The sequence below is a fragment of the Rhincodon typus genome, chromosome 16, assembly GCF_021869965.1.
Source record: "Rhincodon typus isolate 14 chromosome 16, sRhiTyp1.1, whole genome shotgun sequence".
NCBI lineage: Eukaryota > Metazoa > Chordata > Chondrichthyes > Orectolobiformes > Rhincodontidae > Rhincodon > Rhincodon typus.
The window spans coordinates 26,689,815-26,713,643 of record NC_063347.1 but is presented as its reverse complement, the minus strand read 5'-3'; the positions used below and the strand labels follow the sequence as shown (position 1 = coordinate 26,713,643).

The 23,829-nt window shown below is 39.1% G+C and overlaps 1 protein-coding gene across 1 annotated transcript in view; it reads left to right on the top strand.

Annotated features, from left to right (window-relative positions):
* The window catches only part of chdh (choline dehydrogenase), a 70,467-nt gene that overhangs the window by 16,434 nt on the left and 30,204 nt on the right, over positions 1–23,829 (top strand). The window contains exons 2-3 of the mRNA XM_048606723.1: positions 11,841–12,717; positions 19,435–19,586. Of these exons, the coding sequence (XP_048462680.1) occupies positions 11,964–12,717; positions 19,435–19,586 (906 nt within the window). The 5' untranslated portion in view covers positions 11,841–11,963. The remainder of the gene's footprint in view (positions 1–11,840; positions 12,718–19,434; positions 19,587–23,829) is intronic.

The following is a 23,829-nucleotide window of genomic DNA, read 5'->3' as shown; positions in this document are numbered from 1 at the left end:
CAGGCAGCATCAGAGGAACAGGAAAGTCAACGTTTCAGGTCGGGACCGAAACGTCGACTATCCTACCCTTCTGATGCTGCCTGACCTGCTGTGTTCCTCCAGCTCCACATTGTGTTGACTCTGACTCTAACGTTTGCAGTTCTTGGTATCTTTGCGTGACTCAAAATGTTAACTCTGTTTTCACCCCACTGATGTTGCCAGACCTGCCATGTTTCTCCAGCAATTTGTGTTTGAGTGTTTCACATCTCAAGCATCCACAGTTCTTTGTTTTACTTTATTATAACTTCCATTTTATTCTGATAGAGGGACCAAAAAGATTGTTATTCTCAGATATACAAGGTTGCCTCATTCCCAATGTTCTTAAAAGATGTGAATTTCATTTCAAATGTTTGCCAAATAATTTAATACAAGGCAAGGAAGTTATTTAATTATTCCATTATGCACAATGAATTTGAACTGTGCTTTAGTCAATGTTTCGGTTATTGTGGGAGTTGTATCCAAGTTGCTTGTTAATGGTATTATCTATTTACCTTGGGAACCAATCTGGTTGGGCACCATGTGTGTACTTCATATGTTTTTACAAAATTATTTGAATTTATTAACATAAGGATCCATCAGCAAGATGATGGACTTAGGAAATGTATGGCTGTCTCTGAATCTGTTGTAAAAGATAATTGTTCAACTCAAGAGGTGCCCAAAGAATCAAGAGCTCATACTTTTGAGATTAAAAAGACACTGAGACCTCAGTTAACAAAATGTTAAAAGCAATTAGTCACAGGTTTCAAAGCAGGCTTATGGAGAAATAAAGGAAGGCAGTGAAAATTACTTTGCTGTAATTAATGCTAATATAGTGAAACTACAAGGATGAATTAGAGTCTTGAGGTATAAATTAAACCTTGGAAGGGTGAGAGAGGAATTGAGCAGCATTGGTGTTGATTGGGGAAAATAACCACATTGCTGTGGGTCTGGAATCACATGTAGGCCAGACCAGGTAAGGATGGCAGTTTCCTTTCCTAAAGGACATTAGTGGACCAGATGGGTTTTTCCTGACAATCGACAATGAATTCATGGTTATCATTAGACTCTTAATTCTAGATATTTATTGAATTCAAATTCCACTATCTGCCATGGAGGGATTCGAATCCAGGTCCCCAGGACATTATCTGGGTCTCTGCATCAACAGTCCAGCGATAATACCACTAGACCATCACCTCCCCTAGTGATTCACATTACCATTGAAGTGGGCTTTGAGAGAACAAGACTCCATAGGAATGGTCAGGTACAGCTTGCCCTAAAAGTATCACTGAACTTCATATACATGGTCAGTCTGCAAGAATCTGAGAAATAGAGGCTGCTGGTCTTTCTTCTTCTCCAGGCAGTTGCAGACATGAGCTTATATACAAATTGAAGAGACAAAGGTAGTGAGAGTTTAAACAAAGCTGAAAGAATTGCCTAGCTTTTGCTAGAGGGAGAGATATCTTGGGTAACTCGCACCATGGAGGTCATTTTGAGGATTAGATGTTACCCATCTAGGAAAGTGGAAAGGAGCTAAGAATCAGTGTGTACCTGTTCCTGGAGGATAAAGTCCCTAATTTAGAGACAAAGTGAATAGAGGTCAAGGTCAGTTGAGGATCGACTGTGACTGTATGATTGTTCCAGCTCTACTTTTAAGCAATGCCTGAACACCTACCAAATTTTGGTGGCTGACACTTGAAGAGTTGTTCTTTCCTAACTAAAAGTTTTTTTTGAACTAATGATGGCATTTAAAAATGCATTTTTGCCCATGTTTGATCCTAAGAGTGGGCTATGTTAGGATGTTAGAAACAATGGTCTCAGTGTTTTTAGTCAGGGATAGAGAAATAGAACATGCTTCCCTGCTTGATCATTGTCATAGAGCTGTTATGACAGGGGGAGGCCATTTGGCTAATTGAGTCCATGCTGGATGTCTCCAGTGTTTGATGTCTCCTACTGGAATTGTGTATGCATAGATATTGGATTTGAATTTGAGCTAGATTGTAATCCTCCCAATGTCCTGTTAGCTGAGTAGCCCATTATGCATGCACTATTGGCTTAATATCTTGGCAGCAGGGTACTCATGAAACCGCACTGAAGTAAAGGAATGAACATTTGAGATGTGATGACGAAATATGAGCAAAATTTATAATTCTCCAATTCAGTTCTTCTTCTCAAGATTCTCCTGTGCAAGGAGCTTTGTTCTAAACCTTTGTTATTATTAACAAACTAACAAACTTCCTTTGACAGTTTTAGGCAAGGTGGTTTGGTTACAAGCTCTTGCTTTCCCAGCACAAAACTGAATATTCTTTACAGGAACCTCACTAATTGAAGATGTCTGCAGAGTGACAGAGTGAGTCAGCCTTTCAAGCTCATATAAGTCTTTAGCAGAGTCATGTTGACTTCATATCAGAAATCTTTGCATATGCATGAAGTTATTCCTGTTGCCAAAAATTTTCAGAAAGCTTTCATGTCACCGTTCTTAACACTGTGTATTTATGAATATTTATAATGAAAAACTCCAACATGAAACAAGCCCTCTGAAGTTAATGAACCAATCAGATTATCCAACATTTTTGACAAGTGTTTTGTCTCTAATTGAAATTCATATTGTCTAAAATAAGATTTTAAAATGAACTGATCATCTTTACTCTTTGAATTGTCCTTTAATACCTTCGTTTAACTTTTCACTTCAAGGCTTTAAAACCCTCTGAAGTGGTTGGAAAGTGCAGCCTTTAGCCACATCAGTACATCCTGGAATGTACAGTTTCCTAAATTGATCAGAATACACTTTATCTCAAAATGAATGAGATTGTAGAGTGACATGTCTACTTATGCAATGAGGTTTTGAGAGTTGTTTCAAGACAAAATGCCCTGAAAGAATTGTTGAAACTTTATTTCAGGCTGATTAAATCATGTTATGAATTGGTCAAGTGATATTTTGTTAGCAGAGCTGTGGCATAGTTGAAATCACTGACTAGCCTCCACGTTGGCTACACTGACAGTTTTAGCCACATGCTAATTTTAATAAAACACACTTTATGCAGTATATGCTCTCTCAAAGTAGGTATATATATATGTACAGATAATTTGTATGATCATTCCAACACAAAAATAAAATACTGTAGATTTTGAAATCTAAAAGACTATATTCAGCAGTTTGAGTTACATCCATGAAGGAAAACAGAGAGAAGAATGTTCCAATGCACTGGGAGTTGTTGAGCAAGTTGGGAAAATGGTGAGAAATAGCCAGCACGGAGCTTCTTGTAATCGAGTCCAATTTTCCAATCAAATATTGAACAGCAAGACTATATTCCCACTATTGAGTGGTGAGAGGCCTATTTGCATGTCATTAATATCTAACCTCACCTTATTTAACATGCATTTCCCATTCTCCCATCCACTGGATTAAAAACTAGACAGCGACAACTCCTGACATGAAAGTCAGGTTAGCTGGCGTCTCCAGGTTGCAATTTGCTCCTCCAGACCTTCATCTTGGACATCCCAGGGAACACTCCATGAGCATTGTCCACTAGTGTTGGCATTTGACAATACTAGTCTCATTGGACACTCGTGGCACATCTCTGATTTGCTAACAAGATGATTCTGTGTACCATTCTGGACATTGGAGTGCACATTTTAGTGGAATGTCACTTCCAGGTCATTTTAAGTACAGGAACAGGCACCACCCTATGGTTTGGACCAAAGTACATCCAAGAATCATCGAATCCCTGCAATGCAGAAGGAGGCCGTCCAGCCCATCGAGTCTCTGAAGCATCCACCTGGTGGAAGTCCGCAGAGACATGGGGAGAATGTGTAAACACCAGATGGACAGTTACCCAAGACTGGAAATGAACCTGCATTCCTGGAGGCATGAGCCAGCAATGCTAACCACTGAGTCACCATGCCAGAAGGCACCTCGCCACTATCTTCTCAAGGGCAACTAGGAATGGACAATAAGTGCAGTCCACATTACATGACTGAATTAAAAAAAAAGGGATGGATGCCTTACACAAGAATGGTTACTGGGAGGCAAAGGCTGCGTTCTGCAAACGTGGCTCATGGTTCCATTACACAACTCCAGATGGATGCTGAACATAAATTTAATGAAGCCCATTCTTATCCAGAGCAATGGTGAAGCAAACAATAGCTTCCTGAAAATGCGGTTCTGATGATTGGATTGGTCTTGGGTGAAGCATTGCAGGACACTTCAGGCAGAGTGTACCATGGCATCATAGCATGCTGTGCTCTGCACAACTGAAGCAGGCATTGAGGGATGTGATGGATGTTAAGTTGCTGGGAGAGAGACAGCAGTGTTCTGAGGAGGAGCATTGAGCAGGTGGAATATCGTCTTCTGCATGACTGAGAACAACAAGCCAGATAGGACATAATTGACACTAGTTCTGGTAGATGAGAGCTCGGTGCAGTGATTACTCATTGATTGTAAATCTGCTGGTGCTCAGAAGGCAAGTGACCATTTCTATTCTGAAAATCAAATGCAGCTTGTGTTTGTTTGCTTATTGTTCACTTCTGCTGTGGCTGAATGAAAGTGCTAGAAATGTTTGAAGGCTTTCCTTTATGCGATGGTCCCACATTGAACAATGAGAAAGTGCTGGTCTACTGTGGGCATTGGAGAAAGAATAGCACTGACTTAGACAGGATAGTAAGATGGAATGATGCTAAGGATATGGAAGTTGAGTGGCTTGATTCTTAAACAGCAATACACTGTAAACTTGTGAAATGAAGTGTCAGCCATGCCACTTATTCACCTTGAAAGGCATTGGTTTATGGTTGCTGTCCCACTGTGTGCACAGTAAAAAGCAACTCTGGTGGGCAATGCTTGACCAGGTTCATGGCTGGACTTTGACGATGGCACCACCATCAGGATCCTGGGATATCACAGTAGTGGTGAGTACTTCACTCACAGTAGGTGGGAGAACAAGACAAGCACAGGCATGCTATAGGTGTGATACATATGTAATGAGGCAAGTTTGGGAGGATAGTACAAGAAGACTTGGTAGACCTTGCGGACAGCAACCGTCTATGAAACTTGCCAAAAATGACACTTTGTTGGTTTCTAGTAAGATTCAGCTCAGGTTTAATATTTGAGGCTAGTGACTTTTCATCAGAAGCTTTACTTCATCCTTCTTAAATACTGTTATGAACTGGTCACTATTTAATACCAAGGAAAGCTAAGTACTCACAACTATCAAATACACTCAATTTACGTTTTAATCCTATTTTACCAGCAAATGTATAAAGAGGTTAAAGTACATATATGTATACCAAGCAAAGTATTGAGATTCCATGCCCAACAATGTAATTTATTGCTCACTTTTCATTTATGAATCAGAAATACGATTTTCTCCATGCAATTCTGGATAGTGGCTAATGTATTCAACATCTGTTTACATGATATATTTAGGTTAGTAAAGAAAACAAAGAAATTGCCTCTTAAGATTGCTTGAGGAAACTCCATTCAAAAATTGATCTCTAAGGCATTATTGAGGCTTAAGGAATTTATGTAACAACTGAAGCTGTACAACTGATGAATTTGAATGTTTGAAGTAAATTTTCCACAACTCAACCTGGAGCTCGGTGACCAGTGGTGTTCTGCAGGCATCTGTTCTGGGACCTCTGCTCTTTGTGATCTTTATAAATGATTGGATGAGGAAGTAGAAGGGTGGGTTAGTAAGTTTGCCGATGACACAAAGGTTGGTGGAGTTGTGGACAGCGTGGAGGGCTGTTGTAGGTTGCAACAGGTTATTGACAGGATGCAGAGCTGGGCAAAGAAGTGGCAGATGGCATTCAATCCAGAAAAGTGTGAAGTGATTCATTTTAGAAGGTCGAATTCGAATGCAGAATACAGGGTTAATGGCAGGATTCTCGGCAGTGTGGAGGAACAGAGGGATCTTGGGGTCCACGTCCATAGATTCCTCAAAGTTGCTACCCAAGTTGATAGGGTTGTAAAGAAGGCATATGGTCTATTGGCTTTCATTGGCAGGGGAATTGAGTTTAAGAGCAGTGAGGTTATGCTGCAGCTCTATGAAACTCTGATTAGACCACACTTGGAATATTGTGTTCAGTTCTGGTCACCTCATTATAGGAAAGATGTGGAAGCTTTAGAGAGGGTGCAGAGAAGATTTACCAGAATGCTGCCTGGACTGGAGGGCAGGTCTTATGAAGAAAGGTTGAGGGAGCTAGGGTTTTTTTCATTGGAGCGAAGAAGGATGAGAGGTGACTTGATAAGGTTTACAAGATGATGAGAAGCATTGATAGAGTGGATAGTCAGAGACTTTTTCCCAAGGCGGCAATGACTTTTACAAGGGGGCATAATTTTAAGGTGATTGGAGGAAGGTGTAGGGGAGATATCCGAGGTAGGTTCTTCACACAGAGAGTGATGGGTGTGTGGAATGCGCTGCAGGCAGTGGTAGTGGAGTCAGATACTTTAGACACTTTTAAGCAACTCTTGGATAGGCACGTGGAGAGTAGTAAAATGTAGGGTATGCAGGGTAGATTGCTCTTAGTAGGATAATAGTTCGGCACAACATCGTGGGCTGAAGGGCCTGTACTGTGCTGTACTGTTCTATGTTCTATTAAATTTTGTTTATTTAAGATGGATAATCATTCATCAATAGTACTCAGAAGTGGAACATTTTGTGTTTTGAGCACATGTTGAGAGTATCCATCCATTAATTTTAAGAAACATTGAGTAGGTTTAAATGCTTAAGGGCTGCAATATAATGGCTGACAATGGTGAAAGGGACTGTTGAGGGTTCTTGAGAACGCAAAACGTTGGTGAATCGGTTGGGGGAAAGGAGTTGATAGGTAAAGAATATGTCGTTTAGCTTTGAGGGACTATTAAAGGGGTCAGTGACAAGTTGGGTTGTAATTTTCTAGGCACCCCTTTACCTACTAAACCATTAGAACATGCCAGGCTTTACACCCTGAAATTTGCCAAAACCCTGTTTGAAGCTCTGTGGTTCCTGCCAACATTCTCAAAATCTGGGCTCCATCCCAAAGCCTACAAGCCCCTGCAAAGCCAAAGTACTACCGGATTGTGGCTCACCTTCTATGTGCATCCAGATTACAGAATTGCCCCTCTTTCTGGAATTGGTGTAACTGTTAATACTGCTTGGTATACCGAATGTTAGAAAACCCCTGACTCACTTTTAGCAAGAGAGAGCTATTTGCACCATGGAGTGGCCCATTGTTTGAGGTGGCAGAGCAGTAAACAGTGCCTCGTGTTAGGTAGACTTGCTTATGTGTTTTTTAATGTTGACAATATTTTGCACTGGTGTTTTAAGATGATAGATGGAAATGATGTGGCATACTTTACGTGGCTTCTGGAATCTAGGGCAAGCAATTGCATGATTCTTTATCCCATGAGGTTGAAATAGTCTGAAATTGTCAAATTGTTGTGTGAACAAGTATGGTAAATTTGAGTGGGTGATTTCAATGTTAAACCAGATACAGAAATAAATAAAATGAAGGAAATAGCTTTCGGTGAAAGTGGAAAATGGGCCAGTGCAGAGTAACTGCCTATAATACACTCTCTTGATTTTCCTATTCGTTTGAAGTCATGTTTAAAGCTTCCTTCCCCTTTCTAATGTTCTCTCTCTCCCCCTCCTTTCTCATAGGTGACTGCAAGCATTGCACACCAACCATACTTGCATTCACTGAGACAATGAATCAAATTGCTTTAATTTGGGTATCTTCTGAAAGTTGAAGTAATACTTTAAAATAAATTTGTCACTTCATATGTATTAGAGTTCATTGCTCTCAGTTTCAGTTTTCAACTGCCAACAACCTAAATGCCTTCTTGCCTCGGAACATTTAAGCTAAATGTCCATGGACCTCTATAATCTAAATACTATAAATATTCTAATAAACATTAATGGAATTACAAAATACTTTTATCCCTCTTAACTCCTATGAAAATGTGAAATTATTTGATGTAATAAAACAATTTCATTGTAGAAACAGACATTCTGCAACAGTGTTACTTGTACATGATGCACTGGCATGACATATTTTGTGTAATCAGGACTAAGCACCTGCACAGAGACCAACCATTGTAGTGTAATACAATATGGAATCATAGTCCTATCTATTCAATCCTGAAGCAGAGTTTGAAAACACAAAACCTCACATGGAATGCTGTTACTTGTAGCTGTTACATGTACCTTTTAAAGGAAGCAAGATTTCACATCACTGAAGTACGTGGACTCTTAAAAACTAAAGCTAAGCCATGATTGGATAAACGAAAGGCAAAAATGAAATCCCAGCGTACTCAGATAAAAACAGAAGAACTAAGATTGGTAGTCAGCCATGTGACTTCTCAAGCCTGTTTTGCAATTTAATAAAATGATGGCTGATCATTGACTTCAGTTTCCCTGCCTGATCTACACAGCCTTTGATTCTCTTAGAATCCAAAAATTATTGATCTTAGTTTTAAGTTTACCGAGTGGCTGAGCATCCGCACCTCTCAGGCGGAACTTTCTAAAGATTCACAGTCCTCCTATTGATGAAATATCTCCATATCTCAGTAGGAAATTCCTGACCCCTAATTCTGAGACTGTGTTTCCTGGTTCTGGACTCTCCAGCCAAGGGAAAGCAGCCTTACCATCTTTTTTATATTGGTACTATTTAGAACCTTATTTGTTCAACTAGGAACCTCTCAATTTTCTGTAGAATGTAGGCTATTCTGATCAATCTCTTCTCATACTAAAGATAAGCTGAATTTGGCCATTTGGCCTCTCAAACCTACTGTTTCATTAAATACAGTTATGACTGATCTTCTATCTCAAATCTATCTCTTTGCATTCTGGTATTCAAAATTCTGTTGACCTCCATCTTGAGAATACAGAATAATTCAACATTCACGACTCTCTTGGGTAGAGAATTCCAAAGATTCATCGCCCGCTGAGTGAAGAACTATGTCTTCATTCCAGTCCTAAGTTCTATTTGCCAACCCGCTCCTCCCTGAATCAACTTATACTTCCAAAACAAACGGCCAGGTATGAATCTCATTTTAAGAAACGGTATGTCAAAATGTATATAAAACACAAACTAACCTACTTTGAATTGGAGAAGAAATTAATTGAAATTTCCACCCTGCTTTGGACAATGAGTTGCTGTTTTTCCATATATAAAATAGTACAAATATAAATTTTGTGGCATAAAGCTGATGTGCATCTGTTTCTGAATATAGTCTGCTGACAAACTATTCAAAATAGAAGATGAAAGGCAAAGCAGTTAAGACTATGGGATTTCTTGTGGCAGAGCTAGAAAACAAGAATGTTTTTGATATGGATAAGTACCAGATGCCAAGGAACCCTTGATGTGATTGACAAAGCAAAGATTGCCAGCTTTTCTAATAGAGAGGAAAAAGCAGGCTTGCTGTGAATATTTTAACAGTCAGAAAAAAGACTCTACTGTATTTGAAGAAGCTAAAACTATATTCACTTGTTCCATCAAATACACTCAGCTGTATCCCTATGGGATACAATGGTTGGGGTGAGTTGCATCCAAAATTGACAGGAAACAAAGGGTAATGGTCTGTGGCTGTATTTGCTCATGGAAAATGGTTTCCACTGGTGGTTGAGGTCGAAATCCCAGCTCTTTTTAAAGGAACTTGAATTTGTACCTGAAGCACTGCAAGCTGATGGGCCTTAGATCAGCTGCCAGTAAATTGGATTAGAATGGGTGGCTAGTTTATTCAGTTGGTGCAAATATGATAGGCTGAATGACCTCTTTGTGTGGTGTAGCCTTGGTGAGAGACGTGTGCAATGGCAGAGTGAGGAGTGGTGGCCCTGTGAGTGAGGTAGCAGAGAGAAAATGTGACACATACCATTGTGGAGCGCAGAAGATCACTCACCTTCATGCATTGCTGGGCATTTCATTTAATCTGGAGCTCAGCACTGACCCAGGCCACTGTCTCCATCCTCGTGGCTGTGACTGGTGATGTGGCTTCTTCCATCGGAAAAAGCACTGCTCTCCTTTGGACCGCTCCATCTACAAACATCTCCAGATCTCTGTCGGCTCCAAATTAATTCTGAAAAGGTATATATTTTGGAACTGTTGCTGTAAATATTGTATGTATACAGACCCAATTAGTGTATTTTAAGGTTTTTTAAAAAATTTTAAATAAATGTTACCGAAAGATCCTCTGGATGTTAGTTAAATCTCTTGTAATGCCCAGCTTGGTGCCAAAGGTAATGTGTAAGAGGTGATCGATTGTTTAAATTTCCTTTTCTTTGTGGAATTATATTGCAACAAATAATCAAGTATCAATTGTTAAAAAAAAAATTAAGTACGTTTGTGAACGTGGCCAGTCATTAATTCACAGGATTTAAGTGCAAGAGCGTGCAACATCTTTTCAATTCGCCCTCCATCATGAGGTAGGGATGTTTGCTGATGTCTGCACTACATTCAATACCATTTGTGACTTCTCAAATCCATAAGTTGTCTGTATCCAAATGGAGACCTGGACAACATTAAGGCTTGGGCTGATAAGTGACAAGTAACATTTGCACCACACAAGTGCCTGGCAGTCGTCATCTTCAACAAAAGAGAATGTAACCACTACCTTTCGACAATCAATGTCACTGATTTCCCACTGCTATCAACAACTTATAAGTTATAATTGACCAGAAATTGAACTAGACCAGTGGAAATAAGATCAGGTCAGAGGCTGTGAATTCGATGGCAAATAATTCACCTCCTCACTTTGAGATCTGCAGATAATGACAGGATGGCTGTTAGATTCGGGGTGTGTTCAGTCTCCTCCATTTACTTGGGGGAATGTTCTCCTGTAGTTCCCCCTCTGGATACTGTGCGGTGGCTGCTGGAGGTTGCTGTTCTCAAAGGCCTTGGTAACAATGTTGTAATTCCTGTCTTCATTGCTGCTGTTGTCAATTTCCAACAAGGCCATAAGGAATCCTCCAAGGGTCCAATTGACGCAAGGTATGTTATAGTCATGATTGCTTGAGGCCACAGTAATTTTTTATTGTTCATTTTTGCAAAAAGAATTACTTTTCCATCAAATCTGATTTGATACCAGTTAGGTGGCATTATAAATTCAATTCCACGAGCAGGGCCTCACATTCAAATAATTATAGTCTGTGTCCAAGCAGAAAATGGTAACTTTCTCTGTAGGAGTTGGTAACAATTTTGTTACACTATTACATAATTGAATTTGGTAATATGTCAAAGTTTCAGCTGTGTCCTTATTATTGACTTGTGGAATGATCTCCCTATCTTCATGTTCTCTTTTGTGTTGCTCTTCCTGGGTCCCTGATGACCTTTTATCCTCCCCCATTTCCATTCATCCACAATATATGAGGAGGAAGATAATGCAGTGATACATAGTTAGTCTTATATCTACTGCTGTAAAATGAAATTTCTGACTGTTTGGGGTAATGAGTATCTAGAATGTATCATTAACGCAGTGACCTTTGCTTACTGATAAAACTCTCACAAAGAGCATTACACCAATTAATTCTGGGTAGTGTCATAAAATTGACTATTGCACAGTTCAGACAATAGTGCAGCTTCCAAATTGTTCAACCTTGAAGTTTGTTTTTCTGCTTCATTGGATATGCTAGTTGGAGAGGCTGCATGCATCTGAAATATTTTATTTATTTAGTCAGATTTAAGCTACATTAAATCCATCATATATTCTCACTGCTGTCTTTGAAAATACAGTTGCCTTTGTTTAATAATTAATTAGAATATATTATGTATGCTTGTTTTATAGCTTTAAAGTGTTTTGTATTGATAGTTGCAGTGAGCCTCAAGAAATATCTGTATTCATTTCTCCATAGATCGTGATGAGCAACGGCACTGAGCAGTAGAATTACAGTACTTTGAACTTCGTCTCAGCAAGTGAAAAAGCTTTCAGTCTCCTAGACTAGCACGTCAAGTCAACGTAAAGCAGGACAGAAATTATGTTCTACATCTCCAGGACTGTTTTGACGCACGCTGTTCTCACAGCAAGAATTATGCACAGATTGATTGGGTTCGCAAAAGTGAACGTGTCAAACAGTTTGTTTGCTAGATCCCAGCAACACAAGAACTTAAGTATATCAGCCAAAACCAGTGCACCAAAGGTACAAACATATAGCTATGTAATAGTGGGAGCAGGTTCTGCAGGATGTGTCTTGGCCAACCGTCTTTCAGAAGATCCTGATAATTCGGTGTTGCTTTTGGAAGCGGGACCTAAAGATACAATATGGAACAGCAAGAGACTCATGTGGAAAATTCATATGCCAGCAGCATTGATATACAATCTATGTGATGATAAGTATAACTGGTATTATCATACTGTAGCTCAGAAACATATGAATAACCGTGTAATGTACTGGCCCAGAGGTCGTGTTTGGGGAGGATCCTCTTCATTGAATGCAATGGTCTATATCCGTGGACATGCAGAGGATTATAATCGTTGGGAGAGACAAGGTGCTATTGGTTGGGATTACGATCACTGCCTTCCTTATTTTAGGAAGGCACAGTGTCACGAGCTAGGAGCTGACAGGTATAGAGGAGGAAACGGACCTTTACAAGTATCACGTGGAAAAACAAACCATCCTCTTCATATCGCTTTCCTTGAAGCTGGGCAACAGGCTGGCTACCCATTTACTGATGACATGAATGGATTTCAGCAAGAGGGTGTCGGTTGGATGGATATGACAATTTACAAAGGTATTGAAAGTTGATGATTATTGTGCTATGTATTTTGCTCTCAGATTTGAAGAAATTATTTATATTTGAAATTTATCTGATTGAATTGTAGGAATGTATAGCTGAAACATTGTTTCAACAAACAAATCACAAAATTTAGCCAATCATCATATTGGTGATCTACTAACGCTTGACAAGAAGCTATTTTGTCACTTAATCAATCTATGTGCTGAGATGGATGGTAAGAATTGCCAAAGCTGGAGTCATTGATAACACAGTATGGAGTTGAAGGAACACAGCAGGCCAGGCAGCATCAGAGGAGCAGGAAAGCTGACTTTTCGAAATGTTCCTCCAGCTCCACACTGTGTTATATGTGCTGAGATAGTTGTTTTTTATGCAGATCTGTGAAATGCTTCTGCAACCCAGTTTTAAAGGTCAATTTTCAAAACGCTCTGAATATGTTAATAGGAATACAGTAATGATTAGGTGCAGTGGGTGATTAGGAAAGCCAGTGGAATGCTGGCCCTTATTTCAGGGGGGTTGGAATATATGAATAGGGAAGTCTGACACTACTTGTACAAGGTGCTGGTGAGATTTGGTCCTCTTATTTAAGGAAAAAAAGTTATTGAAGGCAGTTCAGAGAGGTTTCACAAGGAAGATATACAGTATGGAGGGATTGTCTTATGAGCAAAGGTTAAATAGCTACTCATTGGAATTTAGAATAATGAGAAGTGATCTCGTTAAAACATGTAGGATTCTTAAGGAGCCTGACAGGATAAATGCTGACAAGATGTTTCCTGTTATGGGAGACCCTAAAACCAGTGGCATAGTCTCAGAATAAAAAGGCACCAATTTAAGACTGCAGTCAGAAGAAATTTCTTCTCTGTGTGTTCTCTCAGAGAGCTATGGGGCAGAGTCCTTGTGTATATTTAAGGCTAAGATAGATTCTTAGTAGGGGAATCAAAGGGTATGGAGAAAGTGCAGGAAAGTGGACATGAGATATGTTGGATCAGCTACGATCCCATTAAATGGTAGAGTAGACTTGAGGGGTCGAATGGCCTACTTTTATTCCTATTTCTTATGGTCTTATAGCTGGGTGGGAAGATAACATGCTTTCTAGGGTGGATCTCATGCTCATAAAATTCAAAGTGCTGCTCTTTAGCATTGCATTGGTTGTACTTTGCAATGACTGACTAACCTGGTTTAAGACATTTTAAAACCAATTTATGTACCTTCCTATACAGCCTTCCTGCTACTTTGAATGAATTCATGCATTGCTTCCCAGACCGGCTGACTCTTTCACTATAGGCCCAATGTGAAGAGCTGTACTGTTGCAACTTGCGTGCCTTTGATGTTTTGGACTGTCCTTTCCTGCTACTTTGGTATATAATTACCAGTAGTAGCTCAGTCTATGGTCTTGGTCACAAATTCCTTTTCATGGTTTTCCCTTTCAACAATAAGCTGATACTTCACTTCCTTAAAATATCTTGTTTATTAAGTTTGTTAACCTGTTCATTCCTCGAATTAATTTGTCACTTCTTGATTTGACTGTGTGGGAGTAGTGGTTAGCACTGTTGCCTCACAGCACCAGGGATCCAGGTTCAATTCCAGCCTTGGGCGACTGTGTGGAGTTTGCACATTGTCCCTGTGTCTATGTGGGTTTCCTCCAGGTGCTCCGGTTTCCTCCCACAATCCAAGTATGTGCAGGTTAGGTGGATTGGCCATGCTAAATTGCCCGTAGTGTTCTGGGATGTGTAGATTAGGTGGGTTATAGGGGTATGGGTCTGGGTGGGATGCTCCTAGGGTCAATGTGGACTTGTTGGGCCGAAGGGCCTGTTTCCACACTAGGGATTCTATGACTTCATCATTAATTTTTTTTCTGGAAGTATTGGAATTTTCACCGCAGCTTTAAGCATAATATTCTAGACCATCAAGAAGTGAAGGGTTGCATTTATAAAAAAAACTTTTTCCAATGTAAACGGTTTTCTCAAAAATTTCAACCCATTAATTTAGGGGAGGCAGTACTCTAGTGGTATTATTGCAAGGCTATTAATCTAGAGACCCGGGTAAAGTTCTGGGTACCTGGATTCAAATCCTGCCATGGCAAATGGTAGAATTTGAATTCGGTAAAAAAAAATCTGGAATTAAGAATCTAATGATGACCATGAAACTGTTATCGATTCTTGGAAAAACCCATCTGGTTCACAAATGTCCTTTCGGAAAGGAAACTGCCATCCTTACTTGGTCTGGCCTACATGTGACTCAGGGCCCACAGCAATGATGCTTAACTGCCCTCTGGGCAGTTCTTAGGCATGGGCAATGAATGCTGACCTAGCCAACACTGCCTACATCCTGTGAATGAATAAGAAAAAAAATGCTTTTGAAATGTAATGGAGTGTAATATGTCACTGTAAAGTAAACAAAACCAGCTTATCAATAAATGACATGGTCTCACAGTGATGTGACAGTAAAGAGGTTAATAATCAATCAATCAGATTTATCACTGCTGATCAAAAGACGACTATTGGCAGGAACAATGAGAGAAATCTCTACTTTCCATTGACTAATTATGAGGTCTTTGAACATCATCTCACAGGCAAACAGACTTCTATTTAACATTTTGAACTTGCCTAGAACTCTTGTACTACCTCAATTTCCACGGATATTTGTAGAATATTAGTATAAATTCAGTTTTAATGCAATGTTTTATCTTTGGACTGCAGAGGTATTTGTGGTATAGAATGACGTGTATGTATGTATTTCAGATATTACTGAACCGTTTGCTTCTCTTAAATAAATTGCTGCTTTTTACGCAAATTTCACAGAGGAGGAATAACATAAAATGAAGTGGCTTTTTAATTTAAGTTTGTTATACATTATCCAGTTCATAATTCGTAAGTTTGAGAATAATATAACTTTTAGTTTTGGGAATTAAAGTTTTAGCAGTAGGTAAATGGAAGCATTTGATTAACAAACAACGGAAGAATTGTGGATGCTGTAAATCAGGAACAAAAATAGAAGTTGCTGGAAAAGCTCAGCATGTCTGGCAGCATCTGTGAAGAAAAAAATAAGAGTTAACATTTTGGGTCCAGTGACCCTTCCTCCGAACTGATGGTAGCTGGAAAATGTTAGTTTATATGCAGGAAATAGGGAGGGGTATGGGGTAGGGAGTAAACGATAGGATACACTCTCTCTCACAAACACACATGCGCGTGCACACACATGTGAATCTATGGGGTGAATTTGTATTTGCAGGTCCATTTTATTTTGTTCAAAAAGCACATTATTTATAGACAGTCAGTCAATGTGGCGTTTTATAAATTACTACTTTAGAAATAAAACCAGTCTGATTCCAAATGAAAACACAAACAGATTCTAAACAAGGCATCACACCTAACATGCATTGTCTGAACTAAAATGTCACATCTTCTTTACACTGATAAAACCTTTAGTTCTCTCAGGACCATGACTTGAAAGGAATTCGGGGTTTTACACATACTTATTAATTTTTTACTTATAAATTCGGTTTGATATTACCTCTCTCACTAACACCTGAAGAAGGAGTGAGGCTCTGAAAGCTTGTGTTCTTCAATAAACCTGTTGGACTATAGCCTGGTGTCATGTGATTTTTGAACTTGCCCACCCCAGTCCAACACCGGCACCTCCACATCATGGGAATTAAATTAGGAGGTTGTTTCTGCCCGGTGAATACACAGTGGACTGAAAGGGCTTTTTCTGTTCTGTAGACTGTGTGAAATGGCCTAATTCTTTTCCCATGTCTTATGGTCTTATGGTCTCATGGCCTAAGGCATGTGGATATCTGCTAGCAGCCAGATTAAGGTATCTACAGCCATGAGGCCTCAGTGGGAGTTGGAGAGTTGCTGAGCCAAACATTCAAGGAAAGACCCCAATGAAATTAGACAAGCTGAAGCACCAAAAGAAGTGAATGAACTTTTAACATTCTTGTAAGCTATAAAGGAACATTTATGGGGTTGGAATGTAGTGAAGAGAAGAAAAAAGCAGAATTCCCAGTTTCACCAGTTATAAGCTATAGTATTAAATGAGTGGTGCTTATTTTGCTCAACGTTCTTGAACAAAAACGAGGAAATCTAAGGCGTGGCTGTGCCAGTTAATTGAGATGTTCAGATTTCACTTCAAATGTTAACAGACTCTAACATGATTTTAACAATTGACGCCAGTTTCTCAGTAACAAGTACAATTTTTTTCTAGAATTGTTAAGCATTTTTCTTTCACATTGACGATTTAACTCAATTTATACAGTTGTGCTTTATTTATTTAAAATTAATGACGCCAGACTATCCAGTATCTGCAGTTAATTGAGTTTCAAGTGCAAGATTGTAGTGGGTCAGATCTCAAACAACGTTGAGACAGATTACAGGAAGGAAATGGACATCTTAGTGCCCTGGTGTACAGACAACAATCTGTCCCTCAATGTTAACAAAATGAAGGAGCTGGAAGTGGAATGGAGGACACCCCCTGCCTGTATCAATGGTGCTGAAGTGGAGTTGGTCGAGAGCTTCAAGTTGCAAGGAGTAACCATCATCAACGATCTCTCCTGGTCCATCCACATCAATGCTACAGCCAAGAAAGCATACCAATGCCTGTACTTCCTCAGAAGGCTAAGGAAATTTGGCATGTCCACAATGACTCTTAACAATTTTTATAGATGCACCATAGAAAGCATCCTATCCAGATGCATCACAGCTTGATATGGCAATAACTTAGCCCACGACTGCAAGAAATTACAGAGAGTTGTGAACGCAGCTCTGTCCTGAAAACCAGCCTTCCTGACATTGACTTCATCTACACTTCCTGCTTCCTCAGGAAAACAGTCAACATTATCAATGACCTCTCCCACACTGGTTATAATCTCTTCTATTCTCATCCATCAGGCAGAAGATACAAAAGTTTGAAAACACATACCAACAGATTTAAGAACAGCTTCTTCCTTGCTGTTATCAGACTTATGAATGGACCTCTCATATAACTCTCTGTAGTTGTAACATTGTATTCTGCATTCTGTTCTATTATCCTGATGTAGTAATGTAAGAAATGATTTGTCGGGTTAGCATGCAAAACAATACTTTTCACTGTATCTCGGTACATGTGACAATAATAAATCAATCAATTAAATCAAGCAATTTACTGGGAGGTGAAAATTCTGCCCAGGAAGTTTAAGGCCATGTTCCTGTTATTTTGATGTATTTCAAAATCCAGACACTGACGTATCTTGGTTTTCTGATTTGAGATTTATGCACTATATGACTCCTTTTATGGAGACAGACAGCCAAACCACATCAGGCTTTCTATTTGTTTTTGCAGCACAGTAAAAATAAACTGTGGAACACCCTCAAATAGTCACATCAGTGGTTCCTAAGCAGATTTTTGAATAACAAATCCCAGACTTTGCAAATAATTAATTTCTAGACACCAGTTTTATACCTTTAACAAAAGACTTAACAATTTATTAGATACACAAAAACTTTAGCAGAGAGAAAATTAAACTACATGGTAAGCTGATAAACATCTGTATTTTAAACACAATATTTGTTTTTAGCCCCCATTCACACGAGAGACAGATACACAAACAATTAAGGGATAAGTAAAAGAAAACAACGAAAGTGGCCAGATTACTTAAATGGTTTTCGTGATGTGTTGTTTCACAGGTATAAATGTACTCATCTTGGATGATTTTCTGAAACACTTATTCAGGTAATCTCAGTTCACTGAGGCAAAAGCAGCAATATTTCTAACTTAGCTTTCTTTTGGCTTTTGGAAGTTGGTATATCAGATTAGGCAGGGAACTTTCAAATTTTCATGCTGTCTCAACAACAGCCCAGAACCATCTCTCAGAAAATATAGTTTTTAAAAAAAACTTCAATTCTGATTCCACCTCGATATACTGACCGACTCTTCCTGAGGCCTCAATTACCATTCAACAATGTTTGAACATAGAGTCTCTTCCAGACTTGCTGGGGCCAATTCCCAGATACTGACCACTATTTAATAGCCAACTTCAGTTTGTTTAAACATAATGCTCAGTGTTGCTGTGTCTGTTAGAACCTTGTTAATCCAAGCTAAACCTGCATTTAGTCTCCAGGCCTGGCCTCACAAACAAACAATTCTTTTTTGGACTGTTCTTTTCCTTTTAGTACAAACTGTTCAAAGTCCACAAATCAGTTCCAGCTCACAATTCAAAATTGATGAAAAGCATAAAAACAAAAGTAACAAAAAATCAGTGAAGGGTCTAACACTGTGCTGTGATCAAATAACTTTTCTGAATCTCTTTATATTTTTGAAATTCAAGTTGCAGAAAACCAACAAAAATGCACACATAAATCTGAGTTATTCATGATTTTAAAAAAAGTGTGGCTATAACTTTGATATGCTTGATGTCAGACCTAAATCTAAAAAAGGTATACCATCAGCACTATGTGAGCACAGTGATAATGTAAGCAGAAATATATAACATTATTTACTATATATGAATCTAAAATAATTACTATGGTATATGTTTTGTCAAAAAGTCTATTTTAAATACCCTCTAGCGCCAGCTATAGGCGACATTTCATTGAAGGCATTGCTTAAGTCTTGGAAAGTTAACTTGATTAACCATATTTATAATGAATGTCATTTTATATCTTTCCATTGCAAGCTACAAAAATGCAGTATAAATAGTTACTTCACCACTTACAGTCAAAATATTCTGTCTTTCAGGAAAAAGGTGGAGTGCAGCCACTGCCTATTTGTCCCCTGCTTTGTTACGCAGAAACTTAACAGCAGAAGAGAAAACCTTTGTAACTAAAATTTTGTTTGATGGCACCAAAGCCATTGGAGTTGAATACATTCAAGCTGGATTACCAATAAAGGTACTGTGGCATTGCATTTATTTGATGCCACTGCATTTTTTTCTTGTGATTGTTTTTAATGTCTAAAAGTACTTAATCCATCAACATTACATGAATTGTCAGACAATCTAAAGTTTTTGTGCCTTTTAATATCTTCATCAGAGGTTTATTTGAAAGCCAACTTTTCAAAACATTGGACATACAGTTGATATTTTTGTCTGTGAAATCAATTTAAATTTAATTTAATTTATTAATTTAATTTAACATAGTTAAATTTAAGTTGGAAAGTTGCTCTCGAATTTGCTTCTGCCACTCTTTCAGGCAATGCAATTGGTATCATAAATATTTGGAAAGACAATTTCACATCTTCCTCTTGTTCTCATGAGTTATTTTAAATTTCTTTTCTCTGGGCATCAATCCACTTGTTTTTGGAAACATTTATTTAATCTGTGAAAATTCCTCATGATTTTGAACACCTCTATTAAATTTCCCCCTTGATCTCTGCTCTAAGGAACAAACCCAAACTCTAGTTTCTCCACATTACTGAAGTTTTATATGAGAGCATAAGAAATTGGAGCAAGTACATTCTGTCGTTTGAGCCCATCCCACCATTCATTACGGCTGATTTTCAACACAGTTTTCCTCCACCATCTCCTTTTACCTTGATGGTTTTACAGTGTAGAAATCTATCAATTTCAGTGTCGAAATGTACTCACCAATTGTACCTTCACTATCTTCTAGGCGGAGAATTCCAAATATTCTTCATCTTCTGAGTGATAAAACTCCCCCAATCTCAATTTTAACTGGTCTACACCTTATTCCGAGACTGTTCCCCCGATTTTTAGACATCTCCCATTCCCACACCTCAACACTAGCCAGGTGAAGCACCTGTCACATATCTACTCTTCAATCTCTGTAAGGATTTTGTATGTTTGACTGAGATCATCTTTCACTCTTCTAAACTCCAGAGAATTTGGGTCCAGTCTATTTAATGATTTCTCATAGAACCATCCCTCCATCCCTGGAATGAGATTGGTGAGCATTGTTGCACTTCCTCAACAGCAAGTGTATTTTTCCTTAGGTGAGAAGTCAAAAATTACACGCAACACTCCCAAGTGTGGTCATGTGAAAGCTCTATATAATTTCAGTAAGACACCTTTGCTCCTAAGCTCAAATCCTAATACGATAAAGGCCAACATTCCATTTGCCACCTCAACTATTTGTTGTATGTGCACATTAGCATTTAGTTAACAGAACTGTAGCTGCCCATTTTCTTTTGTCCTTCATTCTTAAATAGTGCAATAACATTAGACATCTCCCAATATGCCACAATAATTCAAGAGACTGTAGAATTTTAAAGATGACCACTGATGCATCTCATCCCCGCAGACTCATGAACAAGGACGTTCATGTCCCTTAGTTCAACATTTCCCAGCCCCTCTCTACTTAAAAAAAAACTCCAGTTGAATTTTCCCAAAAGTAGGTTACATGTCAGTTTTGGGGAGTTTCCCTCTAGTGACTTTGCTCATGCAATTTTACACTGCTTACTTCATTAAGTATGCACCACATGTCTACGGCGATGCTTTTGCACTGTCTTGCCCTTAGCTTGCTGGTGTTTTGAACTTCCAACCTTCACAGCTTGGGTGCCAAATTTAAACCTCAACTGTGTAATATCTCAAACGCTGCCAGTCTGTCTGAAGTAGCCATCCAGATCACTGTAGGGTCCACAATGTGGAGGAATGTGCAACAGTGTCACAAAAAATTAAATGATTTTGACACGCTAAGTGTCACGGGTAAGTGCGATCATCTTTTCAGTGCTACCTCATACTCATAACTCTGCGATTCCATCTACTTTTCACCAAGACTCTCAGTCTACCATTTTCAGTATTGTACTCAACAACTTTTCTCAATGGCTCTCACCCATCCCACCTCCCAAACTAATAATCCTTCCTGCCCTGTGCTTCCTAGTAACTCAATTGAGCAACCTCATTATCTTTCCTGACTGACGCAGAACCAGCACCCTGGCTGACCACAGTCCCCCTTGACTGTTCATTGCTGCCAAGCATTCCAAACTGCCTGACTATCTGCTCTAAAAGGCAAGGAAGAGATACTGTGAACATCCAAACATGCTCACTCACTCAGTATCAAATAAAGCAAACTATGAGCCCTGAAATGCACCCTGTTCTGATGTATGTAATGGGAGCCTATCTCTGCAGATAACAGACTGGCAGCAGTATTGCAATTTAAGGTGTTTCTGAGCTGCAAATTGCTGAATTGTATTTAAAATGAGTCACAAATTTGCCATGCTGATTTCAGGCTGGTGCTTTGCCAATGCCAGTCTCCATGGTTGGAGGGCATAGTCAGTTACTGCCCATGGAGCGTGAGAGCTTGCTGTAGAATGTTTGGGAATGCTAGCCAGCGTAGAGGCCTAGGGAAGACCCCAATGAGCTGCTCTAACAGATATCAATTCAGACTTACATGCTGGGAATTGTCACCGTTATTTTCTCTCCAGTGTCTGGGAAAAATGCAAACTGCATATATGTTAGGTGAAATTCGGTGGTAATAAGATGTGAATGTACGTAAAATAGGCCCCTCGCCGCTAACTAGTGAGAGTTTCATCTAACTGTTAACATCTTCGGTAGAACATTGGATATTTTTCCCCTCAGTGTTGAGAATATGTTTTTTCTGTTCTCACCATATTTTCCCAACTGACTTGCCATTGCTCTCCTTTTTCAGGAATTCGGATAATTCAGCCCTCTAATTTTTTGTTTTTCTTATCAAAATGAAGAACCTCACATTTCTCCACATTGTATTCTACCTGCCAAATGTTTGCCCTCTTGCTTATATTTCAAGGGGATTTTAAGAGGTTATTTGCATCCTCCGCAACATACAGGCAAGAGAACATACTGTCTGATAACTGGTTTTCGATTCATGCCAAACTACTGCTCTTATTCTCATTTGCTTAAATTTTGCTTACAAACTTCATATGGGATTTAATTGAAAGCCTCCGGAAAATGTAGTGTATCAGTTTCACTGATTCCTCATCTATTCTGCTAGTTACGTCCTCAAAAGCTTCAACAGATTTTTCAGCACTATTTCCCTTTCATAAATCCATGTCAACTATATCCAGTTCTATGGTTATAGCCTAAATATCCTGTTATCACATCCTTTATTATAGATAGATCTTGCCTGCATAATAAGGTCAGAAGTGGGGATGTTTGCTGATGATTGCACACTATTCAGCAGTATGTGCAACTCTGGTGGTTTAAGAAGCCAAATCAGTGCAACCAGTGAATCCCCATCCCATGCCTGAATAAAAAATAAGTTATTGCTAACATATTGCTCCTATGACTGATTTTAGGCTAACAGATCTGTAGCTGCGCATTTTCTTTTGTCCTCCATTCTTAAATAGTGCAGTTACAATTAGACGTCTTCCAGTATGCCAGGATCATCCCAGACACTATAGAATTCTAGAGAAGACCATTGATGCATTTATCACTCCTGCAGCCACATCTTTCAACAGTCTGTGATATAGATCATCAGGTTGAAGAGATTTATCCACATTAAGTCCCATTAATTTTTCTAATGCTACATTTTTACAGACAATATTCCATTGTTCTTTGCTTGCATTAGTTTCTGGATTTACCATTATTTCTGGGAGTCTTTTTTTTTAGTATCTCTTTCCATGAAGACAGACAGTGTATTTGTTTACTGAACCCACATTTGTTTTGCCATGTCTGTTGACATCACCCGCATATGTGCTATGCAAGGCTTAAATTTGCACATTTGAATGGATTCAGCTTTGAACTTGCTATGGCTATGAAGTGGGTGAGGGACTGATGGTTGTGAATGGGGGAGGAGATGGCTCTGCTGAGGGGGAGGGGATCTCCTATCATCATTCCCCCACTACCCTCCCCATCACTTCCCACCCCTGTCTTCCTCCTCCCACCTCCACCTGTCCTCTCTCTTTTCCTTCCATCCTCCATCTCCTACCTTCGTACTACTTTCTCTTTCCCATTCCCCTTCATCACGTCCCCTTTCTACACTGTCTGCTCTTCCCTCCTGATTTCCTCTCTGTCCTCAGTCCACTCCCTCACTTTGTCCTGCTGAACTCCATTCAATATCACACTTCTATTCTGCACACCTGCAGTTCCTATGTGTATAATCTCATTGGAATTCTACGAGATGCGCAACATTTCTGGAAACATGCATGCACACTTGCAAGCGAGGCCGTGTGTTAGCATCTGTTTTTATTCTTCACTCC